This window comes from Mus caroli, chromosome 9, assembly GCF_900094665.2.
Source record: "Mus caroli chromosome 9, CAROLI_EIJ_v1.1, whole genome shotgun sequence".
NCBI lineage: Eukaryota > Metazoa > Chordata > Mammalia > Rodentia > Muridae > Mus > Mus caroli.
In genome coordinates this window covers 54,477,666-54,499,914 of record NC_034578.1, presented here as the reverse complement: position 1 = coordinate 54,499,914, position 22,249 = coordinate 54,477,666, and the positions used below count along the sequence as shown (strand labels likewise).

General features: G+C 49.3%; 1 protein-coding gene across 2 annotated transcripts in view; it reads left to right on the top strand.

Moving 5' to 3' along the window:
• Positions 1-15,065, top strand: part of Arid3b (AT-rich interaction domain 3B) — a 47,257-nt gene extending 32,192 nt beyond the window's left edge. For both annotated transcript variants that reach the window (XM_021173050.1, XM_021173049.2), the window contains exons 5-9: positions 7,388-7,571; positions 8,800-9,116; positions 9,234-9,479; positions 10,556-10,654; positions 12,892-15,065. In XM_021173050.1, the coding sequence (XP_021028709.1) occupies positions 7,388-7,571; positions 8,800-9,116; positions 9,234-9,479; positions 10,556-10,654; positions 12,892-13,061 (1,016 nt within the window). In that variant the 3' untranslated portion in view covers positions 13,062-15,065. The remainder of the gene's footprint in view (positions 1-7,387; positions 7,572-8,799; positions 9,117-9,233; positions 9,480-10,555; positions 10,655-12,891) is intronic.
• Positions 15,066-22,249: the final 7,184 nt, after the last annotated feature.

Sequence of the window (22,249 nt, the reverse complement as noted above, 5' to 3'; positions counted from 1 at the left end):
TCTCCCCAAGGTGACCCAGCTGCTGCAGCTGAGTACACTGCTTTTCTTCCTTCCATCTCTAATTGTCATTAAATGTCCTGTAACCACCCAGCTATCCACAATAATGGAAAAGGGAGTCTGGTTTTGTTTTTTTTTTAATGTACAATTACTTTTGAATTCCTCGCATATATAAAATTCATCCCCTTTCCTCTTCAAAATCTTGCCTAAGTGAACTAGCGCACAGTAATCGAGTTATTTATAGTATTCTGTCCCTCTCTTGCAGCGTGAGTCAGCATCTTAAGGGCTGGCCTAGGGAAACACTGGGCTGAGGCTTGTCCCACTTACACCATTAGGTGAGGGTCTAGGAGGTTCTTGCCACAGATGGCAGAGGAGGCAGATGGCCGTGTATGTCCCGTGCTGACTACTGTCCTTCTCCTCTAAACTTTGGCAAGACCTGATCCACTAACAAGCAAACAGGAGGAGGACGACCACAGCCGTCCTCCTTCAAACTCTTTGTTAACCCTTGAACTCAGGGATTTGTGCATGCTGAGCTGGCACTCTGATGTAAAGTAAGAGGAGGTTGGTCATAGTTAAGACTTCATTTTTAACCACAGCAGAATGTAAGGTCACCTAAAGCAAACCCTAGCTGGAGTATCAAAAAAGGCTGGTTGTAGAGCCACCAGAGTCTTACTCACTGCTGATGGCTGAAAATGGGAATGATGAATCTTGCTTCCATCAGATGACAAGGTATATACCATACATACACACAACCATAAGAGTGAGCTGTGGCCAGCACACCAGGACAATTCTAACAGACCTAATGTGGAACAAAAGCGGGACACAGAAATTGTTTTCTTTCTTTCTTTCTTTCTTTTTTTTTGTAGAACATGATTTTAATATTTTCAACTGTTAATATTCAACAAACAGAATAATTATTTTAAGATATATTTCCTTGTTATGTCTCCCTTTTCATTTCTGATTTTATTAATTTGGAGACTGTCTCTGTGCCCTCTGGCTAGTCTGGTTTATCTCTGTCTTGTTTATTTTTCTCAAAGAACCAGCTCCTGGTTTTGTTGATTCTTTGTATAGTTCTTTTTGTTTCTACTTGGTTGATTTCAGCCCTGACTTTGATTATTTCCTGCCAGGATGACTTCATTTTTATAAAGTTTGAGAAAATACACATCAGAATGACGGACACCTCCAGCCCTGGTACAGAGTGGGAGGGTGAAGTTACTGGGAGGGAAGGGATTCGAGGGGATGTTCTGAAACTGGAAATGTTTCATATTCTGACCTGAGAGTTAATCCCACCCATGCTTGTGGAAAACCCTCTGTCAGTCAAATTAGTGTTCTACGTCATCTGTAAGTTACATAGCCATGCTGTGGGCAGTTGGAGGCAGAGGGCTTAAGTATCTTTGTCTTTCTAATAACAGGATACTGGCATGCCTTTTTATTTATTTATTTATTTTTTTTGTCCTTCCCTTGTGGAACACCATGGCACAGACTGCTGCCGCCTGCCAGACACTGCTGCCCAGGCTCCCTCCCATTAGGAGATATGTTCTACATAAACAAGTCAGGGAAAGAAATCACCAGCTAGTTCCCTTCCTGTTCCCGAGGAACAGGGCAAGGATTAATCTACAGAGAGGATCGGTAGGAGCGGCAGCCTCCCTGCCTGCCTGCCTGTACATACACTCCTGGGTCTAACATGGATTTTCATTCTTCCAGTCTTCCTTGTTGATTGTCTCATTCAGGCTATGGGCATGATTAATGACCTTCTTTAAAGCCAGGAAAAAAGCAACAAAGGTCCCTGGCAGGGCCACCCCCTATGTCCTAGGAGCTCACCCCCAGCCAGTAGACTGGAAAGCACCCTTTGAGTGTCTTTGACCAGATTGCCGCTGGTCTTCACTGGAACAGGTCATTCTCGGCGATGGAACGGGTGTGCCCCCCCCCCCCAACATTCTCCTAGATGCTCATCTTTGTGTCTAGAGGCTGAGACAGTTTTGTCTCTCTTGCCTTTTCTCCTTCTCTGGCTACATGTTTATCACCTGTGATACAGGAGGGCCCATGCTAGGGAGCAGCTTCTATCTATCCGTACCCACCCTGGAAACCTTTGAGGACAGCTCTAGCCTGTTAGTGCTACTGTCCAGCAATGTTTCCACCAACAAGGGTTAAAGCCCTAGGAGTCTCAAAGGCTTTGCTTGGGTCCCTAGCCCTCATAAAAGCCTTTTTACATTGTCCCTGGAGCTGCCTCAGGCTCCCTGGCTGAAATCTGATAAGGGCCCTCTTTGTTGCAACTGTCAGTCTCCTTTATTGAGGAGGGAACTAGAGACCACTGGCATTTCTTGGGGTACAGATAAGGCCCTGGATTCCTGTCAGAGTGAGCATGATTAATTACCCTCAATCCTAGCTCTTGCTTTGATAGCAGTGACTGACAGTCCGCAGGCTTCCCTGTCAGGTGCCCCCCCCCCAACACACACACACACACACACCCTTTCCTGTTGGAGTAGAGATCCTCCCCTGCAGGGCCCACATGGCAACCCACTGAGTTCTTCACCGTGGGTGTTGTTTGCCTCCTTGCTGCAGCTCTGCAGTTACTCTTGCATGGCCCTCTCAAGCAAAGAGCCTGCTTGCCATAGAGGAGGATCTAACAAAGCCTAGAGAGCAGCCAGAGCCCCTTCCCCCTTCTCCAAAAGTCTGGGGAAGTGGTCAGTGGTTGTGGACTTGAACTTCATAGAGTACATATTAAGCCTCATAGTGGTCCTTCAAAAGAGAAGATTCCCAATCATCCATTATCAAGATCATTTGCCAGTATTAGTCCCTAATTGAGTAATTCAGGCAGCAGCTCCTAAAAGCCCTCCCCACACACTCACATGACTGAGCTGCTGTCTCCCATGTATACACACACCCTGATACCAGCACAGTACCCTAACAGATTTCCTCTGTTGTCATAGTAGCATATCCTTTGGACAAGGGAAACGGCTTCCAGGTCCACTCAGTGCAAAGGGAACTGCCAGGAGACTAGCCTGAGGATTCCAGTTGGTTCTCCTATTTGTCAGGAAACCCAAGACAAGGCAGGTTTTTGAGTCTGGTTTATCTGGATAATGTAAGAAAAGCATACTGTGTTTCTGAGGGTGCTCGGGGCCAGCCTGCTCTGGGAGCCTTCTTAACACTAACGGAGGGCTAGCCTCAAGCCAGCAAACAGTACCAGTCCTCCTGTGGTACCAGGAATCTCCTCTGGAACACTGGGAGGCCGCAGAGTGAGGGGAAGAAGAACCCTGGCTTGCCCATGAACACAGCTGCAGCCTCTCACATGAATAGATGTTGCCAGCAGTGTCTGCTCTCCCTGTAGGGAGCTGGTAACGTTCCTGGTGAGGGTGCAGCCTTGACTTCAAATACTGCTCTGGCCTTTCTTACCTTCTCTGATCTGGTTTTCTTCCCTGAGTAGTTCCCAGACTCATCCCTGAGCATCCCCTGACAATAGATCACAGTTCCTACATCTGCAGTACTGTTTGCTCCTGTAGACCTCCAGTGGCCAGAGCCTAGCCTTGTGACTACTTCAAGTGAACCTGGAAATTCTTTCTGAGAAACTGCCTGCAGAGGCAGTATGAACCACAGTAGCATCTGTCCTGGTTTGTGTCCACACCTCATTTTCAGTCGGAAAACAGAAGAAGCCAGGAGGTGGTGGCAAATGCCTTTAATTCCAGACTCAGGAGGCAGAGGCAGGTGGATCTCTCTGAGTTCAAGGCCAGCCTGGTCTATAGATTGAGTTCCAACACTGCCTGGGCTACACAGAGAAACCCTGTCTCAAAAAGCCACCACCAACAACAAAAAACAAACCAGGATAAACAGCCTGGCCCCTTCATCTTGAATTAATCTTGAAAACCCTCAACATGAATTAAGACCATTTCAAAAGGTAGAATGCATTATTTCTTTTGGAAATTGTATTACTGTTGAAGTAATCCAGAAGAAAATAGTGCCATTCACTATTCCGACATGATCAGAAAGTATCTGATTACCAATAGACCTTCTGAAGAGCAGTGTGTCTCTAGCTGGTAAGCCCTGCTGTTCTGGTTAAGAGCTCAGCTACAGATGAGCTGTGCATTCACACCCTGCTACCTTCTCTCTGACTGTACTTCCCCTTCCCACTCCTCCCACTGATGGAGGAACAGTTGCTCTGCCTTGCCAAGGCCCTACCCCTGCATCCGCTCTTCTGTTAGCCTTCCTCCAGGGAGCTTGCTCAGTCTGAGCTTCTGTTCTCCAGGCTTTTCAATAGTGGCTGTGATCCGAATGATCCATGACAGAACTTGAGAAAGGATAGTCTGTTCAGGACTGTCACCATTAGACATTCAAAGCTAGTGATGGGCCTAATTGAGTGGCTCTCATGTTGCCCCAGGCTGGCCTATGTAAAAGAAAATGAACTCCAGGTCCTCCTACCTCTGCTTCAGTGTAACCACAAGAGTATTAGTGCATGAAGGGGAGATAGCCCCTGCTCTTACAGCACTAACAGTTCTGGGAAACCGTGTAGACAGATAGGAAACAGTGAGCATAGTTTGCTGAACTTGGGAGGCTATCACAGACATCCTGAGAGGGAAAGAGTGTGTGAACTGGAGTCGTTAGATCGTTTTCCCTGTGGGCAGTAGATACTGAAGAAGAGACAGCATGGAGAACTGAATGGAGACAAGTATTCCAGATCTGAGAAGAGGGAGGAGAGGCCAAAGTGAGCTCAGCCTGAGGGTGATGTTGAGGAGGCTGGGCTGACTAGAGTGAGGACAGCCACTGGGATCTAGTGGAAACAGACCACTTTTCATGGAGCATTTGTGAATTGTTGGTCACATGATCTGGTTGTGCCTGATAGGATAAGCAATGAGGCTTTGTGGGCTTTTAAGTAAGGAAGTGAAACAGCTAGTAAAAGTAGAGGGTGGTCTGGCTGTGGTGAGCACCTCACAGGTGTGAATCCAGGCTGCTGCAGGTCAGCCAGTGACCTGTCACAGGTTGGTGGCCCAGGCCAAAAAGGAAAGGTGCTTGTGAGGGCCACCTCAGAGGAAGAGGGGGCGGAACTTGCTGACAGCCTGAAAGTGGCTGCTGAGAACAGCCAGGGCGGGCGGGTGCACAAGCTCCTGCCTGACTTGTAAGGACTGTGCTATTGCTGGGAGGAGGGCAGAGGAGGAGAGGGGGCGGGCAATAAGTTACGGAAGTGGAGGTGAGGTCAGCGTGCACATTCTGACTTGGAAGTGGACCGGTTACCCATGTGAAGATGCCTTGGAAGCGTCTGGAGGATGGGCCTCCAAAAGAAGAGGGCACCAACCCTAACCACAGCGCTACCATCTTAGGCATCTTGTGGTAGGAATGGGTTCATTATTCTGAGCAGCACAGAAAAGCAATGGTCAACCTGGAATATGAGTCTTAGAAGAGGGTCAGGAGTCTGTATTTTCTGTATTAATTTGTTTGGGTTTCCTTTATCTTTTTATTTATTTAGAGACAGTGGTCTATGCAGCAGAGACTAGCCTGGAACTTGAACTTGAGATTCTCTTGTCACATGTTTCTCAGTAGCTGGTAGTAGAAGCCTATGTCACTGTCTTTGGGTTACCTGTGCACTTTTAAACCTAACTCCATGACCCTTGTCCAAAGGGCTCAGAAAACGGCTGGTCTCCTCCTAACTGCGTGAAAGAGCTCTGGTCCTACCAGGGCGATCCCCCATAGCTGTGTTCACACTGCTTTCTCTTCAGGAATGGAGATGTGGTAGAGGCATTCCTGGGGATGACACACAAAATGGCCCTCTGGCCTCCACATGCACATACACAAATACAGGGTCTTACCATGTAACCCTGAATGGACTGGAACTCTCTATGTAGACCACGCTGGCCTTGAACTCACAGATCATAGAAATCTACCTGGTTCTCCTTCCCAGGTGCTAAGATTATAAGCACATGCCACTACACCCGTATATTTTGTGTGCCTTGCTGTTTGTGTGTGTGTGTCTGTGGACCATGTTCTTGCACTTCTCACAGAGGCCAAAAGAGGACATGAGATCCATCGGGAACTAAAGTTATAGAAGGCTGTAAACCTCCATGTGGGTGCTGGGAATCAAACCTAAGTCCTCTGGAAGAACAGCCAATATTCTTTAACTGCTGAGCCATCTTTTCAGTCCCTGCATAAGATTTTTTTTTTTAAAGGGAGGGAACCCTTCATTCCATTGTCCTGCTTGGATTGCCCTGGGAAACAGCAGAGGGACTGGATGTGTTGTCACATCTCAGAAAGCCAGCACTTGGGAGACTGAGGTCAGCCTGGTCAACATAGCTAGATCCTGCATCCTCCCCCCACCCCCAAAAAAATAAAAATAAAAAATAAAAATAAACCTGTGGTGAGGCCGACGCATTCAGCTGAGGCACGAAGCAGCAGCGTTGGAAAGGAGCAGCCTCTATTCAGGACAGCTCGCCATTATGAGGCAACTCAGTAAGGTGGGGGCAGGGAAGGGGTGGGGCTGGAGCAGCAGCCGAGTACAGTAAGAGAAGTTTGCCATCAAAAGGCAACAAGTCTCATTCACTGCCCCGGATGCTGACCCTTCCCTGTGGAATTCTCTCCTCTGACCTCCAGATCATTAATCCCGAGCTGCCAAATGACAGTCATCCATCACGCCTCCTGACGAGCATCCCGGCCTCCTGTGAAAGGACCTGGGCCCCTCCCTCACTCCTGTCCCCCGGTGCTCATTAGTAGCCCTTCCTGCCCAGTGCCAGGTTTCCTAATCAAGTCCCTGGCTCCTCTCACTTCCCCTCTGGGCCAGTGGGCGGAAGCTGCTCTGACCCTCCCTCTTTAAGAGGCCAGGGAGGGGGTGGAGTGATTAGTGAGTGGGGAAAGCATTGTTGAGTGGCGTTTTATTCCCTGGGAGACCTTTATGTCCAGTAGCCACTTTGACTTGGCTAGTCATAAGAGAAAAAGAAAACATGTCTCTCCATCCTGTCTCAGGAGGGAAGACAGGCAGTCTACAAAGGAGCCTGTTCAGCTACTCTCACACCAGCCCAGCGGGGATGTAGGCAGGTGGATGCGCCGGTGGGGCCTGGGCAGAAATTGGTTCCAAAGGTTCCAGGAGTGTAAATTGCCAAACTATTAGAAATTATCTGAGATTATACTTCTAACAACAAACAAAACACCCTCTAAATTCCTCAGCATCAGAAAGACTAAGGGACCTGCTTCAGGCCATAACCCTTGTTAACCCCTTGGGCCTGCCCTGCTTATTCCAGAGAGTGCTGACAATGAGTCTAATCGCTGTCAGATCCAGGGTCAGATCACACTTCTGAAATTCACAAGCACTGTATCCATCAGCCTACTAATGATGAGCATGTACAGATTTGATGTCTTCTTGCTCAGCTTGCCTGACCCAGCCCTCTCTCTCTCTCTCACTGGACAATCACAGGCACCCCAATCAACCGGATTCCCATCATGGCCAAGCAGATCCTGGACCTGTACATGCTGTATAAACTGGTCACAGAGAAAGGAGGCCTGGTGGAGATCATCAACAAGAAAATCTGGAGGGAGATCACCAAAGGCCTGAACCTGCCCACCTCAATCACCAGTGCTGCCTTCACCCTCAGGACTCAGTGAGTAGCCGGGGCTGAGACGGAAGCCAAGCAGCATGAGGTGTTAGCCCTGACTGAGGAAGGGAAGAAAATTCCTGGCACGATGAGGAGCCTTTGAGATGAATCCCTCAGAGCTGAAAAGCTACCCTTACCATGGCCCCTGAGTGCCAGTATTTTTCTGTTCTGTGTGACTTAAACCTCACAGTCTGTCCTGGAAAGAAGATACTATCCCATTTTGTAGATTATGAAAACTAAGCCTGATCAATTTAGTCAGTGCCGTACTGGGCCAGAAATTCAGACTTGGGCTTCTGTCCCTGCAATATGTGCTCTTTCGAGCATATGACCACCCAGTGGCCTCCCCTCTTACCCTGTCCTCAAGCCTCAGGTCAGTCGAGCCTGGTTGGCCATCGATTAACTAGTTAACAAGGGTTGACAGGAACAGTAAATCAGAGAGTAGCCATGTAGAATGAAAGCCAAAGTGGGGAGTATTTTTCTGGAATGTTCTAGTTGCTCTGTGAGTGAACAGTTGGCATATCTTCAGGTAGCATGCCCTGGCCTTGTTGAGAGATCTTAAGGTTTTGGGGGCCAGAAAGATGGCTCGGCGGGTAGGTGCTTGCCACCAAACCTGACTATCTGTCTTCAATACCTAGGACCCAACTGACATGGTAGAAGAGGGCCTGCAAGTTGTCCTCTGACCTCCGTGCCAGCACTGTGGCATGTTATGCAATTAGCACATGTACACAAATACACACAGAATAAGTCGATGTAAAAACAACAGACAATGCTTTCACCCATCAGGACTGTTAGAAATAGAGACAGCTGTAACTAGAGTGTCAGGGTTGTTGAGGGAAGAGTGGCCCCATGAACAGCTGACACACACAAAGACGGGCCGCCCTCCTGGGCCCAATTCAGTGGAGAGACCAAACTAACTGAATCAGAAGAGAAAGGCACAATGAAACACAGGCCTCATTTCCCTAACGGCGTTTGAGTCCAGAGGGAAGATGTTAGCTAAGGCTTTAAGGTTCTCTTTATGACTGATGCTTCAGATTCATGCAGTGTGTATGCCTAGGTGTCAATAGAGAAGCCTGGAGGAGTGTGTCATGTGAGCTTAGTAGACCCTTCTACTATGTGTACCACACCCTAGCTAGCTCTTGCCTGACCAAGGCTGCTTCCAAAACCAGATCTACTTAACCTGGACCATCTCTGTCTGGCACTGTGTTCTAGATTACTCTACCCTTCTTCCCTGCAGGTACATGAAGTATCTATATGCTTATGAGTGTGAGAAGAAAGCCTTGAGCTCCCCAGCTGAACTGCAGGCAGCCATCGATGGCAACCGTAGGGAAGGTCGGAGGCCCAGCTACAGCTCCTCCCTCTTTGGCTATTCTCCTGCTGCTGCCGCTGCTGCTGCTGCCGCCGCCGCCGCTGCTGCTGCTAGTGCTGCCTCTGCTGGGACCCCCACCCTTCTCTCGTCCCCCAAGATCCGCTTCTCCATCCTTGGGCTTGGCTCCAGCAGTGGCACCAGTGCCAGCAGCCCTCGGATACCCCCGGCATCTACTCTCAGGAAAGGTGAGCAGAGCCTCTGGAGGAGGGGAGGGATGGAGGAGAGAAGCTCAGTGTGTCTGCCCAGGATGGGCATCATGGTGGAGGGGTAAGTGGATTGATGGAGCTCCGGTTCCTTTGCAGGTGATGGAGTCCCAGTGCCTGTGCCAAATCGCCTGGCTGTGTCAGGGACTTTGGCAGGCCAGCAGGCTGGCAACCGGCCTGGCACACTGGAGCAGCTAAGGGAGCGCCTGGAATCAGGGGAGCCCCCTGAGAAGAAGGCATCAAGGTTGTCAGAGGAGGAGCAACGCCTGGTGCAGCAGGCCTTCCAGCGCAACCTCCTCAGCATGGCGCGACAGCTCCCCATGAAGATCAGAATCAACGGCAGGGGTGAGCATCAGTGTACAGCTCCATCTCCCCTCATAACGCCTGTCATACCCCAGCTCTGCTCAGGCCCGAGGCTTAGTGACAGTAGGTACCTCCTGACCACCTGGCCCAGGAAACACCCTCTCCAGCCCTCCTTCCCCTTGCCTTCACTGCCCTCGAAGAGGCCTGAGCCAGAGAGGAGCCACTGGAGGTGTCTGTTTGCCGAGATCTCACCACCTTAATGTTTTCTAAGTCGGAAGTTGCTTCCGGCATAGATGCTGTGCTCCCCCAGCCCTGCCTAGCCTTTTGATCTGTCTAAATTACAAGGTTTGCATCCACGCCAGTGCCTCACCGGATATAACCTGTCTTTCATCAGGTCTGTCATTCCTGAGAAACAGTGGAGCCACCAGGGGCCTCAGGAATAAGAAGTAGGCAATGCAAGTTTAGCAGAACGAGTGACATTTTTCCCCTCCCCCTCCTCATTTTTCTAGTTTCCAGTTCTCTGAACACACACCCCATTTCCCTCATTTTTCTCCCTGCATTCCCTTTCAAGCCCCCTTTCTGTGCCGTGGTTGCTGTAGTTCTTTGTCGAGCAAACACAAACAGTTGTGTGCTGAGAAGGGAGGCAAAGTGAAAGGAGCCCTCAGATCCCCAAGTAGACTGCCCTCGCTTGGATGATGGACAGAGGGAACCATTTAGGGGCCAGTGGAAAAGGTAACTCACATGGAAGAGTGTTTGACTCTGCAGAGTGAAAAGTCCCATGTGCCAGCCGCCCCACGGGGCAGGAAGGGCAAAAGACCCTTCTCCTGAGATCCTCACAGTTGAGGTACACCAGGGCAGTTTGTGGCCAGGGCTGATTTTCAGATCACTTCAGTATAGTGGGTACTCTGTTAGGGTTGGCCTGCTGTCCCCTCACTCTGTGAGTCAGGGAATGACAGAAGTTGGTTAGCCTGGCTCTGCTGCCGGACCTATGATCAGAGGTGGTAGAGACAGAGATGGCAGAGATGAGACAGTATTAGACCATAGATGGGCTTGACTAAGCAGCACCAGATGACAGCAGGAAGCTTAACCATGTCTGCTTTCTCTGTCTGACTCCACAGAAGACAGAGCAGAGCCTTCAGCTGCAGCACTGAACCTGACCACAAGCAACATTGGGAGCATCAATATGTCTGTGGATATCGATGGCACCACCTATACAGGTAGGCCCCTGGAGCTCTGGGAGGCCCACGCTGACTGGCAGCCAAAGTGCAGCTTCCCAGTTGGCCCTGCCTGCCTCCCTCAGACACCTTGCGGTGGGATGATGGGGGCGTCTTTTTACATTGACTTAGCATTGCTAGCATAAGGAGACCCTGGACCCTCGGTACACAGACTGATAGTATGACCAGTCTCAGAGAACGAGAATCCTTTCCCTGACGGCAAACAACTCATTAAATGGTCTGTTGTTCCATGCCTTTTTTTCTTCTTTTTGATGGTTTGGTGCAGGGGGTCAAGACAGGGTTTCTCTGTGTAGCCCTGGCTGTCCTAGAATTCATTCTATTGTTATAATAATTTTTTTTTAAGATTTTGTTTATTTTATGTATATGAGTACACTGTAGCTGTCTTCAGACACACCAGAAGAGGGCATCAGATCCCATTACAGATGGTTGTGAGCCGCCATGTGGTTGCTGGGAATTGAACTCAGGACCTTAAGAAGAAGAGTCAGTGCTCTTAACCACTGAGCCATTTCTCCAGCCCCCATGTTACAGTAATTTTAAAAGTGATAACTTTTCTCTCTCCCAGTGAGCTCCCAAATAAACAAGACTGTAGGATTTATTCGATAAGCTTTACAGCACAGTAGCTGAGCAGTTGACTAATCTGTTCTATCCCTGTAAACTAATCTGACTGCCTCTCAGCCAAAATCCCTGAGACACTTACATTTTAGTATTGGTCTGGCCTCTGCTCCATGTGTGTGCCTAGGGTGTCTCTCTAACCCTCTTTTCCTGGCAAATCCTCCTCTTCCCTCACCTCTCTCTCCCTCCCCCTCCCTCTCTCTCCTCCCCCACCCCTGTACTACAGAATGAGACCCTGTCAAAATTAAATGAAATACACCAGCAGTGAATCTGAGTGCTGCAGAAACCAGCCTTGACCCCGGACGTTGCCAGTTTTCATAATCTATTTGCCCGTAGTATTTTGGTGGGTAGTTGGGTTTTCATCTGTTAAGATCAGATAGATCTCTCAAAGGTGTTCAACATAGAATTCACAAAGGCAACAGACCCCAACCCTGAATCCCTGGCTAGTCCATGTGTGTAGGGACAGGCTTGGGAATAAGCTGAGCTAAGTCTTGTTAAGCACCGTTTGGTGAGCAGGAACTTCAGGCTCAGGCTGGTGACATCTTCCTGTTTTACCTGTTTTACCTGTAAGGCATGAGGTATGTGACTGATGAACAGCCCCATGCAGGCCGGTAAACCTTGCATTCAAACCAGAGTTTCCCCGGGGATAGGATAGCTCCTGATCACCTGCAAGGACACCTGCTACAAGCACCAAAGTCCAGCCAGAAAAGAACAGGTTCCTAGAAGTAGCCATGCTCATGTGGCTTGCCAGTCTCTTGGTACCACTCATGATGTGGCTTGGGACATGTGGAGTTAGGTTGAAACCTGAAGAGAACAGAAACCAGGAGTAACAGCCACATCTCAGTATCCTTCTGTCATCGTGGGAGGAAGAAGTGGGCAACCTCCTTTCCTCTCAGGATACAGAGGGTCAGGAGCCGAGGCTCCCAGCACTATGAAAGTGGGCCACTCAGCTATCTTGACCCTGTCTGCCGCAGGCTTTCACTGTTGGCATGTGGTACCCAGGATCCTAAGAGTAGTCTTGACATTCAAGGCCACTATCCTTCATCAGCTACCTACTGCTTCTCACACCTGTGCTTGCTGCCACCACCAGGCCTGCTTCCCTGCAGGCAGTCTGGAGCTTGTACATCCTGAATTCCAAAGGTCTTAGTGGCCTTCTCCTGCTTAGAGCTTCCAGAGCCTCCAAACAAGTTCCCATAGCTATAAGGGGCCCCACCCACCTCCTCAGCCCCAGTGGGCTAGCCCAACTTGCTGCTGTGTCTCAGGTTTTCTGGCCACTGTCTCTTCAGTTGAATGCTTTTTCCTTTTCAAGCAATCTAGACTCTACTCACCACCAAAACCTTCCTGGGCTATGCTTCCCACTCCTCTCTCCAGAACCCTTATGATGTCCCCAGCAGCAGAGGTACACCTGTCTCAGAGTATTTATGTCATTCTAGCAAAGGGACTGTTTGCATGCTTGTCCTTCAGCAGTCTGTGAACCTTTGGTGGCAGGACAATTGTCTGGGCTTCCCCTGACATCTGGCATGGTAGGAGAGTAAGCCCAGCAGTCATGCCCTGTTTCATTGAACCAAGCTACTCCTTAGCCCATACTGCTTTTCCTCCCACCCCAGGTGTGCTGTTTGCCCAGAAACCAGTGGTCCACCTCATTGCGGGCTCTACTCCCCAGAGCATTGGCAGCAGCGCCAGCAGCAGCAACAGCAGCAGCTCTCACTGCTCACCAAGTCCTACCTCATCCCGGGGTACCCCCAGTGCAGAGCCCTCCACCAGCTGGTCCCTCTGATGAGCAGCACTCAGCACCCACTCCCTACTCTCCTGCCAAGATTAAAGGAGATTGACGCACAGAATTTACCTCACTCACCTCATGGAGCCCACAACAGACACCATCTGGCCAGATGTTAAATTTGGAAGAGTCCGTCTGGCCAAGCTCCATTCAGGTTCTGCTGTATTCTAGGGGGCAGGACAGAGTAGCGTTGTCCAATCAGGGATTGTCTTGGAGAACTGGGTGGGGGCATCTGGGCATCCAGCTTTCCCAGGGTTCCCCAACCACCTCCCAACCCAGAGTAGTATATCGACAATCTGTAAGGCGACTTGGGGCTGGAGGCTTTTCACTTCCCTTCCCCCTTAATTTATTTCCCTTCTGCTGCCTTCTGCCTTCACCCCAGGATCACCAGACTCTTAGTCTGCCCAGTCCCCCAGTGTTTAAATCCCATTTGGGGCTCTAGGAGTCGGGAACTTGTCTTCCTTGCTCTTGTTGGCTGAGCATGGGATGAGGATGAGTCTTCCCGGGCCTCCTTTAGTCTCCAGGAGTGGATCTCCCATATCCAAGTCTTAACTTCATTCCTCAGGGCCCTGGAATACTTTCTGTTGTTGTTGTTCCTAAGAAAAAAAGCATGTTAGGGCAGGCTTTGGGTTCAGGGTCCCTCTGTGTATGGAGAGGAAGAAGCACTCACGGTGCCCAGGCCCTGATACCTACCCAACAAGACTCCCTTCTGATCCTCAAACCTCGGCTTCCTGCCTGCCTATGTTGGCCAACTCTCCCAAGATACCACTGGTCCCTGGCCCCTAACGTCGTCTCGTGGGGCCATCTCAGCCCTACCAGCCCAAGACATGGTGACGTCAGGCTCGCTGAAATACCTCAGATTTGTAATTGTTGATATTTGATTCTTCAGGAAGTATTTGCATCTCTGTAATATTTTTTTAATATGTTTTGCTGACTTTAATTTTTAAATTTTTATTGTTGCTATTGTAGCACCAAAGAAATGAAAGCAGATCACCCCAGCCAGGTGCAGTTTGCAGCCACCTCCCTCCACCCTGCCCATGCCCTGGCCAGGGGGTGTAGCAGGTGGGGTGACTCAGGGATCATCACAGCAGGAGGATGGGGTGGAGGGACCCGTGCTTGCTGGTGGCTCCTGAAACCACACTGGTTCTTCCCACCGCCCCTACCCCAGCTGTCAGGGTAGGGCAGAGGATCTTCCTGCCTTTAGCACCCTCACCTTGGGGCATAGGCAAATGGCTATGGGCCCTGCCTGAGGCTGAGCTTCAGGAACAAGAGGATGCTAAGAGCTCTGTCTTCTGTTGGCATGCAGCTGGAACAGGCCACTGTGGTAGAGAAAGGGTAGACCTTATCCAGGGCTCCATTCTCATCCCAGTGTGCCTCACTCTGTTTCGTAAAGCATCACCACCCATATCCACCAGGACTACTCTTGGCTGTAGCAGTGGAGACCACAGCATGGCCCGCAGTCCTGTCCTAGGACGAGAAAGGGAAAAGCTTATGCACAAACAAACATACCTCAGCCTGGCGAGCACAGCACTGCTGACTTCTGGTCTTATCCCTGCCCCAGGACACACACACACACATAGCTCTTACACTGGGGTCTGACCCTCTTCTGCCTCATAAGCCCTATCCACGAGGCACATGCAGGGTTGGGCAAGGGGTCTGGTGCTGTAAGAAGCCTATTTGGCCAGTGTGTCTCAGGATTTAGTCATGAAGGATAGACCCTTCCTACCCAGGGGTGACAGGGACAGTGCTGCAAGACTTTTCAGTCATCAAATACTCTTTCCTCAGGCAGCTTGTTCCCCTTGTCCCTCTCAATGCCCCTCACTGCCCTCAAGCCAGCAGCAGGCTCCTAGCCAGAAAATGCAAGAGCTGGGTGCCTTGTGTGCCCAGCACTAGGGCTTTGGCCCAAGTGGCGCTTCCCCCGCAGGTATAGTCCTGAAGGCCACATGGCCATGTGGTTGGCCAGGACAGCCTCCTCCCCTTCCATGTCTTGTATGTATTCTAACCAGAAAAAAAAAATGTGATAGCACATGGTAGCCTAGGCCGTGACTGAATACCTCAGATTTCCTCTACAGCAAGTGTCTGTCTGTGTCGTGGTTATCTTCTGTCTTACATGTTCTCGAATGTTTATATTTCAATAAAGCTCTACCTCTTCACATGAGCCAGTCTGGGATCCTTTCACTGACTTGAACTGGACTTCAGAATGCAAAGGGACTTCATGAACCCAGGAGCCCCAGGTCCCCAGATTCTCCTGAACCTTCTCCCGCTTCACTGTCTGCTTCGGCAGAGGGCTGGAACTCCGTTTCTCAGCCGTGCTGTCAGAATCTCCTGACAGTACTAGTCACCATGGCAGTGCTATGGAGTGTCTGACTAGCAAGGGGGCCACCTCTGTGGCTTAGCACACCCTTGCTGAACTCACTGGGTCACATTCAGAAGAGATGTGTGTGGGCCCTTGGGAGGGCCTCGGGCTAATGGGTTTGTGTGCCTCCTATATTTTAGAGAATGGTCTAACCAGGGCATGGACTTAGAAGGGTGACCTAGAACCAGATGTCAGTCTGTGTGTAGGTCTTCTCTGCCAGGCTGCTCACTCTTAGCAGCGCGGGAAGAGGAAAACCACAGGGCAAGGCTGTATGGCTTGATACCGCCCGCTCTGTTCAGGACCACAAACAACTCGCCTGTCTGCAGAGCCCCTTAGCACCGCTCAGAGCTGCTCCAGCTTTAGGAGCAGATTCGTACTTAGAGCAGTATGGTGCACATTTGTGCTCAGGCTGTGCGCGGGAGCTGGACTTCCAAGCCCCCATGATATACAGAGCTTGATCCTGTCCCCCAAAAAGGAACAAAACAAAACAAGCCCAAGCAGGATGTCTCAGCGGGTGAAGGTCCTTGCTGCCAAGACTGCTAACCTGAGTGAGTTCTCTGGGGAAAACTGACTCCCGCCACTTGTCCTCTGACCTCCACACAAAATACAGTTGTCTTAAAGGAATCAAGGTAGCCTGGTAGAGCAGTGCACGCCTGTGATGCCAGCACCTGGCACACAGAAGCAAGATAGCTCAGCAGGGAAAAGCTCTTGTCCCATGAGCTGATACCTAGTTTGATTGACAGGAGAGCACCACTCCCAGAGTTGTCATCTGACCTTCATACACATGCTGTGGCACAAATATATACAACTTTTTTTTTTCCCAGGCAGGGTTTCTCTGTAGCTCTGACTGTTGTGGCACTCACTCTAGACCTGGCTGGCCTCAAACACAGAGATCCCCCTTGCCTCTGCCTCCCAAGGCCTGGGATTATAGGCATGCTCTACCACCACCTGGCCAGTTTTTAAAACATTTTTAAAGAAGATGCATCTATCTACCTAGCCAGAGCTGCATACCTTTAATCCTAGCACTCAAGCAAGAGGCCGGCCTGGCTGCAACATTGTGAGTTACAGGCCTGCTAGGGCTATAATGACAAGTCCACATGTATAAGAACAGCAAGAGTAACCAAAAAGATGGATCTAGGTCATCCTTTGCTACTGTATCTAGAATGAACTACAATCCAGAAATGGAGAACATACCTGTGAGAGGGATTCTGCTTGGTTTGAGGTGGGTGAATACACTTCTAGTGTGGACCTTTGAGGTAGGAAGACACACCTCTGATCTGGATCTTGAGGTGGGAAGACACACACCTTTAATCCAGATCTTTAGGCAGGAAGACACATCTTTAATCCAGGCCACACTTTCTGCTGGAAGTCTATATAAGGACATGGAAAAAGGAAGGTTTGTCCCTTGCCCGCTTGCTCTCACCTTGCTAGCACATCGTGTGTGTGTGTGTGTGTGTGTGTGCGCGTGTGTGCGTGTGTGTGTGTGTGTGTATGTGTGTATAACATACATACATACATACATACATGTATATAAAGAGATTCAGGCTGGAGAGATGGCTCTGTGGTTAAGAGCAATGAGTGCTTTTCCAGAGGTTCTGAGTTCAATTCTCAGCAACCACAACCATCTGTAATGGGAACTGATGTCCTCTCCTGGTGTGTCTGAAAACAGCTACAGTATACTCACATACATGAAATAAATAAATAATAATAATAAAAAAAAAGAGATTCATAAGCTCTGTGAATTTAGAGAGCCCTAATACAATTAGGTTCTCTAAAGGGACAAAATTGATTTGTGTGTGTGGTGTGATTTAGAGTGGTTTCAGGCTGTGATCTGAGTCATCCAATGGTTCACAACATGTGGGTTGCTAGCCCTTTGGGAGGGAGGTCAAACCCTTTCACAGGGGACACAGATATCCTGCATGTCAGATATTTTTTATTCATAATAGCAAAGTTGTAGTTATAAAGATAACTGTGGTTGGGGACCACCTCAACAGGAACTGTATTGAAGGTCCCAGCTTTAGGAAGGTTAAGAACTGCTGGAGAAGTCCAACAGTGGCCAAGGGTCCAGGAGTTGTTTGGTCCACATGAATCCCAGGGAAGTCACAAAAGAGCTGCCAGTTTTCAGTCTACATTGGAATCTACAAAGAAATAGATTCTATTACCAGGGACAGAATAGCTCAGGAACAGGACAGATGAACTTGTCAGTGAGTGCGCAGGCAAGCAGGAAAAAAGCTAAAGCTTCCTTCTACCAGAAGATGTGGCCAGATTAAGGTGGGTCATCCACCTCAATTCCACCAAGAAAAATCCCTCACAGATGTGCCCAGCTGCTTGGGTTTAGTTCATTCCAGATGTACTCAAGTTGACAACCGAGATTAACCATCCCACAGCTACCTAGGGAATCCCAGGACCACCTAGGCTACATGAGACCATATTTAAAAAATAAAAATGACCAGCACTTTAGTCACTAGCCATCAGTCATGTGTGCCACACCTAGAGCCAGCCTCAGGCCTTAGGGCTAAGAGGGAGTAACACTGTGTAGGGGGCTTGGAGACTTGCAATTTCTGTTCATTTGGCTGTGAACAGACACCATGACCAAGACAACTTACACGAGAAAGCACTGGATTCTGGCCTTGCTTGTGGTAGTAGAGGATTAGTTAGTTATGATGGGAAGCAGACTGGCATGGTGCTGGAGTGTAGCTGAGAGCTTTACATCTTGAGTCACAGGCAGGAGGAAGAGAGACAGCAACAGTTGGTCAGGTGTGGACTTTTGAAAGCACAAAGCCCACCCCCAGTGATACACCTCCCCCAATAAGGCCACACCTACTCCATGAGACTACACCACCCAATCCTTCCCAAATAACTGATCAACTGAGTCTGAGAGCCACTCCAGGCCATTGTAGTTCATTCAGTTTCAAGATGCCGGAGAAAATATTATCAAACTTCATATCTCACCAATTGCAACACACACACAGGTCATCAAATTACAAAATAATAGCTATTAGCAACACTTTCTGCTCTTTCAGAGGACCCTGATTTGATTCCTAATCCTTGCATGGTAATTGCACCATCTGCATTTCTAGGGGATCTAGTGCCCTCTTCTGGCCTCCAAGGGCACCAAGCACACATGTGGTACACATGCATACATGCAAGCATAATACCCATACACAGAAAATAAAAATAAAGCCAGACGTGGTGGCATACGCCTTGAATCCCAGTACTCAGAAAGAAGCCGTTGTCTGTGAAATAGAATCCAGCCTGGTCCAGGCCAGCCAAAGCTACATAATAAGACTTTGGCTCCACAAAAGAAAGAAAAGAAAAAAAGAAAAGAAAAGGAGGGAGAGAAAGGGGGAGGGAGGGAGAGAGAAAGGAAGGAAGAAAAAGAAAGGAAAAGAAGAAAGAAAGAGAAAGAAAGAAAGAAAGGAAAGAAAGAAAGAAAGAAAGAAAGAAAGAAAGAAAGAAAGAAAGAAAGAAAGAAAGCAAGCAAGCGAGCGAGCTGGGAAAGGATGCTTGCAAAGGTAGTAGTGAGATGGAGGGTTAGATGCTTGTTCATTACTAAGACAAAAGCAGAAAGGGGAACAGGAAGTCTGGATGTAGAGATGGAGGCTCCTCTGCCCTTGGGAAGTAGAGGCTGGCCAATCAGAAATTCAAGGACAGCATTGGCTACATAAGGAGTTGGGGATTCCCTGGGCTGCATGGGACTCGGTCTCAAGAACAAGGAGGTAGGAGCCACAAGCAACTGTATTTCGGAGGATGGTGACAGCTGGGGAAGCAGCTCAGTGGTGGAACTTGTGCCTGGCACTAGAGTAGCTCAGAAGACAAAACACAAGCAACCTCACTAAGAATCAAAGCGTGTGCCCACACACACACACACACACACACACACACACACACACACGGGCATAGCTCTGAGGTTGCACAATACCTAGTCCTGATAAGTATGAGTGGTAGGGATTTCCTGCTTGCAGGGAACATGGTCTGGCAGGTTTGGAAACTAGTTTCCGAACAAATGAAACAGACACTTGCCCCAGGGCTATGAAAACTGGCCCCTGGGTGTGTGTCATGGCAGTGAGCACTGATGGCAGTAATGAGCAGCCACTGAAGCTGGTGTGGGCTGAGGTCTCTTTGGCTTTTACGTGGACTAACTCCTTTCATTTGTGTGGTGATTTGAATGAGGATGGGCCCCATAAGCCCACATATTTGAATACTTGGTCCCCAGTTGGTGGACATGTTTGGGAAGGATTAGGGGGTGTGGCCTTGTGACTCTGGGGGAGGGCTTTGAGGTTTCAAAAAGCCCACATCATAAACAGTTAGCTCTCCTCTCGGACTCCTTGTGCATCAGACGTGAGCTCTCCACTTCTGCTTCAGCGCCTCGCCTGCGTGCCTGCCACGCTCCTGTTGTAATGATCATGGACTCTAATCCTCTGGACTGTGAGCCCCAATAAACATTCTCTTTTAGAAATTGCCTTGGCAATGGTGTTTCCTCTCTCCCCCAGCAATGCAAACATAACTAATTCAGTCCTCTACTTAGTTATCAGGTAGGACCCGTCATTTTGTTTACCTACTTTACAGATGAGGAACTAGGCAGAGAGGTTGAACAGCCAGGCCCACAGTGAGCAGGGCCTGGATTATCTGTAACCACCATGCCAAGCACTGTTGTGTCTGGCCAGTAGATCACAACCTGGGTTTTAGCCTGGAAAGGCATCTTGGAAACCTGTAAGAGAAGAGGGGCTGGGCTGTGCAAGATAAGGAAGGAACCAAGACAAAGCTCTCTGCTCAAGGTTTAATTTTTACTATTCTGGCACTCGGTTATAAAGGAAGGGGGAGGGGCCCAATTCCCGCCAAATAATCTCGGGGTCCAGTAGCAGGGTGATCACGTGATGGCTTCGGAACAGCAAAGCGGCAGGTTCCAGCAGTGGGCGTGGCAGAACGATTGAGCGGGAAGCTCCATCCAGGTGTAAACAGTGGAACCATTAAGGCTGGGGGAGGGGAGGCTACAAAGCACCCTGTGCACAGTGCTCACATTGTGGAGCCTGTGAAGTGCTTGCTGATCATTGTACACGTGTAGAAGTGTGCTTGATGAGCCATAAGGCAGTGATTAGACTTCAAAGTGGCCACCCTTCTGAGAAGGAAAAAAGAGAGGCAAAGGATCCATGGGTGTCTATCATCAGGTCTTGGCTCTACCCCATACCTATCCTGGGGCCGCCTAGAGGCCCTAGCACCCTGAGGGAAAACCTCTGCTGCTATCCATGTGTCTTGGCTAGGGTTTCTATTGCCTTGACAGAACACCATGACCATAACCAAAGTTGGGGAGAAACAGATTTAGGAGGTGGAAACTTTAAGGGCTCTTGGGAAGTCAGTTGTGTTGGATGGTGTTTTACTGGGGCAAACCTGTGAAGGAGTGTTTTCCTGGAGTGGACACAGGTGAAAGGCTAAGGCAGACTCCTGAAAGAACATTTCACTGAAGCAGCCACAGGTGAAAGGATGTTCAGTTAAAGCAAGCATGTGAAAGGACACGTGATGAAGGATTCTTAGCTAACAACAGGCATGCATTGGTCCACCTTACCTCAAAAGAGCAGAAGGCCGAGATGGTGAGAGAGTAGGGCAGTTTTAACAAGTTAGTGGCTTTTCCTACACTGGAGCCACTGAGACAAATAGGAGCTGGGGTTGTAAGAAATTGAGAGGCTGGGGCAAGGGAAGAGGGAGGCCTGGGATGCTTTGTCTATGGATGGTAGCCCCCTCCTGCTATAGATCACCCCAAGAGGTCAACTTGATGTCTTCTCAATGTGTGAGACCCCCTTAACCTGTCTATAATCTCTCCATCAAAATACTTCCTGAGAAATAATCTGCTCTCACCAAAATCCAGCTCTCTCCATGTAGGGAATTGGGGCAGTTGGCAGATTTACTCTCGTTACACATCCAGCAGGGGGCCCACAATCACATAGACCTTGTAGATTCTAAAAAGCTGGGTTAGAGTCTTAGGAAACCCAGCAGAGAAGCAAGAAGGTGACATGGCTGACTCTGTAGAGCCCTGCTGATATAGATGGGAGGGGGAAGTCACATGGCAGGGAAAAGAATGGCCAAGGGCTTGAGGGGACTGAGTTAGCCAGAGCCAGGCTGACTCCATGACAGGCTGCAAACCGGCAGTTTGGGAGACTAGGCCTAAGTTTCTGTTTCCCAGAAATGAGAACCCAGATCCAGGAACCTGTGGGCAGTCAATCTGAAGACACCTTGTCATCTGGTCTGAAGTAAGAACAGGTAGCTAAAATGAGTAAGCAACCCCCTGGGAGGTCTCCAGAGCCTGACCAATTGTAGAATCAGTCAGACCCCTAGAGACAGAGCTAAGCAATCAAGGTGAAAGGGCACACACCCCTCCCTGGAATTCCCCTAACTGACAATAAAAGCCAGGCCTGGGAGTCCACTATGCGTCTCCGTTCCCAATGGGGGACCCCTGCATGCAGGACATTCAGCTGAAGTGTTTAGTTCTTTGCTTTTGCATACTATTTCAGTCCAGGGTATCATTTGTTGGCAATTCTTGGACTCTAACAGTCTTGGGTTTCTATTGCTGTGAAGAAGCACCATGACCAACTGGAGAGGAAAGGGTTTATTCAGCTACCACTTCCACTTAGGGATGGAACTCAAACCGGGCAGGAACCTGAAGGCAGGCGCTGATGCACAGGCCAGTGCCACTCTCTGACTTGCTCCTCATGGCTTGCTCAGACTGCTTTCTCATAGAACTCAGGACAACCAGCCAAGGGATGGCATCACCCATGGGCTGGATCATCCCACGATCAATTACTAATTAAGACGATGCCCTACAAGCTTGCCTACAGCC